At 34.1% G+C, this 9134-nt stretch overlaps 1 protein-coding gene across 3 annotated transcripts in view; it reads left to right on the top strand.

Moving 5' to 3' along the window:
- The window catches only part of Ano3 (anoctamin 3), a 232220-nt gene that overhangs the window by 210624 nt on the left and 12462 nt on the right, over window positions 1–9134 (top strand). For all 3 annotated transcript variants that reach the window (XM_005364062.3, XM_005364063.3, XM_026787772.1), the window contains 3 exons: window positions 1151–1262; window positions 2048–2105; window positions 7076–7173. In XM_005364062.3, coding sequence (XP_005364119.1) covers window positions 1151–1262; window positions 2048–2105; window positions 7076–7173 — 268 coding nt within the window. The remainder of the gene's footprint in view (window positions 1–1150; window positions 1263–2047; window positions 2106–7075; window positions 7174–9134) is intronic.

Raw genomic sequence — 9134 nt, 5'->3', positions numbered from 1 at the left:
TTCATGAGCTGGGTTTTTAGACCCCATTCTCCATGGAGGGATGCCTTGTTCAGCTTTGACGCAGGGAGGGATACTGCCTCATTTTAATGTTGTTTAAAGCTTTGTTGACTTCCCATCGGAGGCATTACCCTTTGGGAGAAGAGTATGGGGTGGGGAAGGCTGCAGGGGGAGCTGAAAGAGGGATGGGAATGGGAACTAGGTTGGTATGAGAAATGAATAAAAAATTTAAAATAAAAAGAGAAAGAAATTAAAGGCATAATCAGAATTCAAATTGAATCATGTCGTTACCATCTTAAAACTCAAAAACTGCCTCATACACACAAAACAAAATTTTCAAATAAATTAACATTTTAAGTAACCTAATGTATGACTGTTGATGATCTAAAATAGTACTTTTATCACCAGTAGCTAATTTATTATCAGTAACTAGATGCATTAAGGGAAAGTTAAGAAATAATTTGGCCATAAGTGCATTACCCAAGAAAACAATATTTATGTTGTCAAAATTTAGAATTCATTTTCTATTCCAAGTTAGATGCTCATTCAAAAGGAGCCAGAATTTGTTCCATGAAAGGATATTATAAAATCTTTGTTTTGTTACTTGTAGTAAAGAACCTAGGTTCATATTAAAAATCATAGTCATTAAATTAAGCCCTTTTTGTTATACTTAATGTTACATAGCAAGTTATTCCATGTGTTGGTAAGATTGAAGTACATGGCTCAAGTTCAAAGTCAACATCAGAGGCAACTATATCAGGTCATATAAAGACACTAGAAGAAATAATCCATCGGGGATTAGTATAAAGGTCTCTCCTGAGAAACCTTCATGTAATCTTAGTCAAAATATATATAAAAAAAAACAGAATAGTACACTTAGAATCCGTTTTACTTCTCAGAATGATTTTTCCCAATTAAATCTTAGCAATCGAGACTTTTTGGTCATTTCAAATATGACCTATATGGAGCTTTTATTGATCCAAAGAGATTTTTCCATACCTGACTCTTCCCAAAACAGTATTATATAATTTTTTTTATCTATTTCTATTTTGTAATCTGTATAAGTTCTCTTTTACCTTTTCTTTGCAAGACTGAAAAACTTTGAGAAATTTTTATTCACCTCATGTATGTCAATATTTTGTGTTTCTTATAGAGTATCCTCGAACAGAATCAGAGTGGGAAAACAGCTTTGCCTTGAAGATGTTCCTTTTCCAATTTGTCAACCTGAACAGTTCTATCTTCTATATTGCATTCTTTTTGGGAAGGTGAGTTAACTTTACACATCCTGCCATTGCCAGGGAGGAGACAAAACACAAACATCTCTGTTGCCAATTAGGTAATAGAAGCAGAGAATTCTTACCTTTATCTTAGAATATTATGTAATAATTTTTGCATGTTTTCTTATTCTAGTAACCGCTGACAGTTACTACTTAAATTTTGCACAAACACACACACATACACCCACATGAGAGAGACAGAGAGAGAAAGAAGAAAAACACCATCTATGAGTTATCATCTAATTATAACTAATTAATATTTAAATTAGAAGAAAATAATTTCATATATCCCTGAGTTATGATTTCTTGATGTGTAAACCAGGATTTTAATTATTTTTTATCCTTCCATCTAAAATTTGAGAAAAAAAAAAGCACAAAATTGAGGAGCCCAGTTTGCTATTTAGTTAGCCCTCTATCCACGTGGTTCCAGGAGAACATTCAGAAGCTAGAAACAACTTGAACAAAACCATTCAGTGCATTATGATGATATTCATTAGCCTGGCCCACACAGTATTAAAATTCCTCATGAAACAAAGTATTGAATACCATCAGCTTGATTTATCTGCACTTTCTCTACTCATTGGTACTGAGTTCATTCTGCACTTTCTCCTTTTAAAGTCAGTTACTTTGATATTGTTTGAGCACATCAAGTATCAACTGGAGGGGACAAATTGCACCAGTGAACAATTATGGCTGCCCACACAAGCACTTTGTGTGATGCATCAGCAGGTGAACTTCACTTAATTGCTAATGAATTCAAACACTCTTTACAGATTCGTAGGCCACCCAGGAAAATACAATAAACTTTTTGAGCGATGGAGACTGGAGGAAGTAAGTAATCCCATGAGAGTGGGTGTGTGGATGGGTATGGATACAGGCCAGTGACTGTGGGAGGTAATGGGCTGAGGAAGAAAGATATCCACCAATATACTGGCTTCTTTCCTCATTGTTTTTAAATCATGTTTTCTTGTTTGTTTTCTATTTATAAGCTCCACAAATATAATCCTATAAATTTACTCATTTTGGAAAAATATTTTTATCTAGTGGGTGAGGTTCCAAATGTAATATGTTAGGTTTCCTTTGATGAATTGAAAATTCAGTCTAAAATAAAACATAAAATAAACTTCTGTGCATATGTACTGAAAGCTCATATTCTTTATTGATTTGCAAAACCCAGAGAAAATAGAAGGGGTAGGTTCACTGTTTACTCATGAGTCTTCATGAGGCTTAAAGACTATCCCTCAAAAAGTCAGTACACAGAGTGTAGAGTTGCTTTGTCATGCTTTAGCCAACACAAGGATGGGAAAGGATCTAACTAGTCAGGGGATATCTCCCTTTGATTCTGGTTCCTTTGGTGGCAAGCGAGTTGAGAAATACTGGGGGTTTTTTGTCTATGGTTATAATATATTTCTCTATGTGTGCTCTTCCTGTTCACTTTCTGTGCTTATTAATTCATAAACTAATATAATTTGAATCTCACATTTCAAATTGCCTCAAATTTTAATTTTTCCTTAATAGCTCATTTTAGAAAAATGTTCAACATTATCTAATGAAAATGATAAATCTTTTGTTTTGTTCTTGTTGTTTGCTTGGGACTTTTTGTTGTTGTTGTTGTTGTTGTTGTTAGTTTAATTTGAAAAAGAGTCTCACCATCCACAATGGCTTAGACCTAGCTATGCACCCAATAACTAGTTCAAACCCCTGGCCTTCTTGCCTCAACCTCCCAAGTGATGGGATCATATAAGTGCACCATTATAACTAGCTTAAACTGTATTTAAACATATATAAACCATTCTTATTGTATTTATTGAGAATTTCTTCTCTATTCTAGGAACATAAAATAACTTGTTTTTAATAATTTTCTAATATAGTGACATTTCCTAATTAAAAACTTGCTTTTGTATAAAGAATAATAAAATATTTTCTACCAAATAGAAGCTGCATATTTAATAACAAAAGGAGACTCTAGATTTATGAAATCCTGATTTTATAATTGTGTCTATATCTGGTCTGTGTTTTCCTGATCAGAATTTTGTTCATTCTCTCAGTCAAAATGATTTTCATGATTCTTTCGTAAAAATCCAATGAATACATGTTGTTTTTAATATGAGGTTATAATATAGAAAGAGTTGAGAAAAGATTACAAAAAATGAAGGAAGAAATAATTCTTTCCTCTATTAAATAAAAAGTTCATCAAAACCACAGGGAGGCCTCATTTTTATTCTTTCCAGATTGTTTTAGAAATTCTCTCTATACATGAATGAAGCCTAAAACTTCCTCAGAATACATGCTTTACAATAAAAAGCTAAACTCAAATGTTAATTGCCCTTGCAATTTGTACTTTGCCCTTTAGTCATGACTCACGACTATCTAGTTATCCGTGCTAAATTGGCAGTAGTAATAACTATGTTGCTAAATTATTTATAAGTAAGCATTAATTTACAAAACACAATAAGCACAACCCTAGACTCTGAGAGGATCTTCACAAATTGTTACTGATACTTATCACTCTTATGGCTCCATCTTTATAGTTGTAGTATTCTGTGGCCAAAGACAGACAAAGGCTGAGTGCCATGATACATTCCTAAAATCCTAACACTTGAGAAGATGAAAAGTGAAGATGACAAGTTGGAGACAAACACTGAGTGCATGATGAATCACAAATCTTTTACTTTTACAAAGTAAGACTTTGAGGGTGAGGGGAACACTAAGACCTTTATTAAGCTTGGATTGCCTGGACCTCTTGGTTTTATTTTCAGTTTATTTTGTTCTGTTTATTCATATGACTGTTAATTAATTTTTGTTGATATTTACGGCCAGGATTATACTCACCTCCAACAAAAGCCTGGTCACCTTGGTCATCCCCTTCATAACTTAAGGCTTGCTTCTTTCAAAAAGGATTGACTGAATTAGTTACAAAGCCTAAGGTGGGAACAGAGTGGCTATAGCCACAAAGATGCAGATTGATACCCTTTTGGGGACTATCACTGCCATTAAGGTTGTTCAAATGCATGTTATTATTCTTAATTATAAAATTGTGGAAAATCTTGATTAATCATTGAAAACTCCAGAAAAAATAATTATAATACTACTATCAGTAAAATGTCTCATAATCCTCCACATTTTCTATTACAGATGAGATATGTGTTGGTTATATTTACCATCAAAAGACTGAATATTTTAGAAAAATAGTAAAATTAGCATTGTAATTTATAATACTCCCTAGAAATCTTCAATTATAGAGAGAGTCTGAAAATTAAGAATGAGTATTTACTCTGAATTCCTTCACATAAGAAGCAAGTATGAGTGCAGGGTTTATAACAGGCCTCTAATGAAGGGTCTTCAAAAGACAGTCTCATTAACTTAACTGATAGCATTAGTAAACATGAAGAATAGGATATAGTCATAAATGAACAAATGTTTCGTCCTTGAATTCTAATGTCCTATTTGCTAGAATTTCCCACCCAGAGAAAAATCTTATCTGAGAATTTCAGATCCTTCCTTTTTGAAATGGCAACAGGAAGAGGTAGCACAGTATTCTCATATGTGATATTAAATTATGCATTTCAAATAAGAGGCACAATTGATAGGAATCAGTAAAATGAAAAATGATACAATTTGTCAAGTTTTATGAAGTAACTACATTGGATTTGTGGCTTTCACTATAGTTATGTAATATCTCACAAAAATATCATATAAATCCATTATTAAATTGTTTTAAATTGCTGACATTTATTAAGCACTTACTAAATATCGGTATATTCCAGAATTTTTTATTAAGTGCTCTTTCTATACAATTTCACTAAATCCTCTTATCAATATTATTGCTATATTAATTTTATAGGTGAGTGAACAAAAAACAAAAGTTTTATAATATACTGAAAGTCATAAAACTGATGAAATTATGATTCAAATAAAATTAGCATTGCTTCAAAATCTTGCTTTGGTCATTATTTCCAGCCACCATTGGGATGGGATATTAGCATAACCTTGGACATACATTTTGCTGAGATGACCAATGACTGGTTCACATATTGAGATGGGTTTAGAGTGAAAATTCTAAAGTAGGTGAAGCAAAGGGACATGGAGTCTGACAGTCTTTTCTAGGCCCTACTTTCCTCAGAGTAGGTATCATGACTAAAGTCACTCAGTCTTGCTACCACCTTCCCCACACACATTCTCAAATCTCATTCTTGCTTAGGTCTTTTGCATATTGATTCATGACTGAATATATATTCTAAGTATGAGATTTTTGTACCAAATGAAGTTTAGAGCATTTAAGCACTGGGTTTAGCCATCACAATGTGAATTGTATAAACTAACAAAGGCCATCATTTCTTGTTGTTCTCTATAATAAAGATAAAGATATTTATAAATTACAAATTTTTCAAGGCTCAATTTTAACAAAATCATTGTTGACTTGTTATTTTGACTTTGACATATCCTTTACAGGAATGATTCAATCATATATTTCTCATGGTTTTTTTCTCACTATACTGTATGTGTACCAAGCCTATATTCCAGCACAACTGACATATTTGATAAATAGAATTTATCTTTAACATGATGCCTTGTGGGAAAAAGACCAGAGTAATTCTTCCTCAGACGCTGAGCAAATCAATTTGCCTCCAAGTCTCTCTACAAAAACAGAAAGCCACCTTGTTGACCTTTGATTGTCCCATGTATCTTAGCAATTAAACTTCAGATATTCTATAGAACGCACACATAGTATAAAGTGAGGAAGAAGTCAGGGGTCATATGTTCATGTTAGAAGGAAGATGTGACCAAGAATTATTGAACCTGAGCCCTGCTATGTCATGAGCATGGCCATGGGCAAACCTACTCTTTGGTTCAGATTGTTGAGCTACTGGGCTAGAACAGGAAAAGCAGGCTCTTTTATGTCTTAATTATTCATTCCTTTTGAAGTCCCACTAGTACCAATTTGACAGAAATAGAAACTATGATCAAAGCCATACGAACCCCCATTTTTATGAGCAGGACATGATCTGATTTCTAAAGATCCAGACCCACATTTTCCACCTGAATTGCCTTTATAGTACAGTTTAAAGTAGCACATATTGGTTGCAGTAATCACTGTATTTCTGTGAGTGAGTGTATATGTGTTTCATTCCAATTTATTGAATCTAAACAACAGCAAAAGCTTAGCACAGAGAAGAAAATTTTTATAAAAGCCCAGGCAAGGAGACCTACATGATCCAGTGATTTTCAAATCACTTAAGGTTACAAAAATACTGTCCAGAAGAAAAAAAGTGGGGAGACAAGAAAGACATTCAGTGCAGTATGCTGATTGCCTTGTTCAGCAGCCCTTGAGGAAAGGGAGGAAATGACAATGGTGATTGCTGCTCGCAACACACTATTGTTAGTTTCTTAGCTTTGAGCTAAAAGCGGAGAAATAGAGTTCTTACTAAAATGTCTTAATTTTTTCAGAAAATCTAAAATTATTTGCAAATAGATCCTAGAAATAAAATCATAAACACACTTTCTTAATACCTTATTGTTTATAGATGTAGAACATTTGTTAGCATTCATCCTATGTGACCATGATTGACAGTGGGAAACAGCAAGTACTCACTGATCGCTAACCCAAATTCCACCATGGTTACTGGAAATGTCATTGTACCTGTTTCCATTTTTTTTTTTTACATGGGAAAATGAGACCCAGATGTAAAGTTTACCTTGCAATTCAAAGTTGGGGATATTTGAAGCAGCTTGGGACACAGAGGGGGAAGTAGAATCTTTGAGGGGGAGCAGAAGCTTATGGCTCTTACTCTTCTATTTAGTGCCACCCTAGCGGCTGCCTGATAGACCTCTGCCTCCAGATGGGAGTCATCATGTTTTTGAAGCAAATATGGAACAACTTCATGGAGCTGGGATATCCGTGAGCATGCTATCTTTAGATGTGTTTTATAGAGAGTTATGATTCGGGGTTCGTGAGCAGTGAGATGATCGGTCAGCTCCCACTCTGCTCCTTACTAAATGTATGATTTCCTGTAAGTTCAGCCTTTCCGAGCCACGATTTTTACATCTGTAAGAAAAGATACATGGTTAGATCAACTTCAGGACCAGATGATGGGATTAAAGGAACTAATGTACATAGAATACTAGTTCAGTTTGTTAGCTATTTTTAAACATTAGTAAAACAGAATCTTGAAAAGAAAATAGATTTTCTGTTGTCTTTGAGCTATCAACAAATATAAGGTGCTAGTAACTTTATTGTTAAATAAAAAGGGCCTCCTTTCCTTCCAAAAAGGAACATTCAAGCAAAAGTTTTGGACAGAACAAAGTTTGACAAACCTTTTATGATGCCTTCTTTGTCTTACCTCTACAAAAATCATTAGAAGCAAACTGATGTGATAATATCCTGTGAGGACATTTTCATATGAAAGAAAAACTGATGAGCTGATTCATGATATATACAGATTTACTCATTGAATAATGATATAAAACAGGCTTACTCATCAAAATGAGAGAAGTCCTATTAACACAGCAGCATGCTGAGTATCGGTTAAGTGATGGGTAGACTTAAAGCATGGGTTCAGAATGATCTACTCCCGGTCTGAATTTTTTTCTCTGTTCCCTGCTAATTTTGGTTAGAGTTTATGTCATCTCTCTGATATTTTTTTCACTTGTGAAACAAGAGATTTGCAAAGACTAAATTAAATGACCCAATATAATTTAAATTTTAAATAACAAAATGCTCTGGAAGAGTGTATATTATATACAAATGTGAATATCTAATATATTTGTATAAATATATACGTACAGGTTATATAACAGACTCAATGAAATCTCTTCTACATAAAGCCTGCGTGAGGATTGAAGGGCGACAGTCCCTCATGTACTTGCTATGATCCTTCTTCTCCTTTTCCTATCACTCTAAAATGTGCGGGATAGGAGGCATCATATAAACACAGCTGAGGAAATTAGACATCAAGTGTGGGGCATAGGATTTGACCTGCCAGGAGAACTTCATAAATTCCAGCAGGGTAAAATTATGGCCGTTGTAGAACAGAAATGGATTCTTTGTATCACCATCATATGCAATCTGCTGTGTTCATTGTTCATGTCTGACACTAATTGTAAACATGGCCTCACTCTGATGGTAATCTTGGATCATGGATGTCTAATACTGAGCGAAAATAGCAAGACGGAATGGATCACCAAAGCAGTAGTTTTCAAATTTTATACCACAATTTTCTATTCAGCTAAAACCTTAAGCAAAATCAATACAAATAAAATTTAAATAAGCAGATTGGTGTCAGTTCTAACCAGCCTCCCCTTTCACATTTTTGTGGGATTCCAAGGGCAACCTCCATGGGATATTGACTGGAGCACTGCTTCTTCCAATGGAATCTGAGTCTCCAATTACCTAAAATTAAGCCATAGGTCCTATTAACTGAACTGTGAAAATTCCTGTCATTCTAGAGTATCTTTTTTTTTTAAAGTCTTAAGTAATTCATTAGGCAGAAGCCCATCCCAGTGCATACCAGGTTTTCTCTAGACTCCATAGTATCATGACCATTCCCAGACCAGTGATAGAGAATTTTCACTTGTTTTCCAGGCCCTAAACAATGATTCATGTAAGCAAATATATTGCTGATATTTTTCCTTAACTATAATAGTAGAATGTTATCATTAGTGTTCAAACTTTTTTTTGTCTTTAAAAAGATCTATTTTTAATTTTATTTTTTTTATTTTTTTAAATTTATTTATTTATTGAGGATTTCTGCCTCCTCCCCGCCATCACCTCCCATTTCCCTCCCCCTCCCCTGATTAAATCCCTCTCCCTCATCAGCTTGAAGAGCCATCAGGGTTCCCTGACCTGTGGGAAGTCCAAGG

This window comes from Microtus ochrogaster (genome assembly GCF_000317375.1).
Source record: "Microtus ochrogaster isolate Prairie Vole_2 chromosome 14 unlocalized genomic scaffold, MicOch1.0 chr14_random_1, whole genome shotgun sequence".
Classification (NCBI taxonomy): Eukaryota; Metazoa; Chordata; class Mammalia; order Rodentia; family Cricetidae; genus Microtus; species Microtus ochrogaster.
Note: the sequence above shows the minus strand (reverse complement) of the source record. Positions and strands in the feature narration are given on the sequence as shown.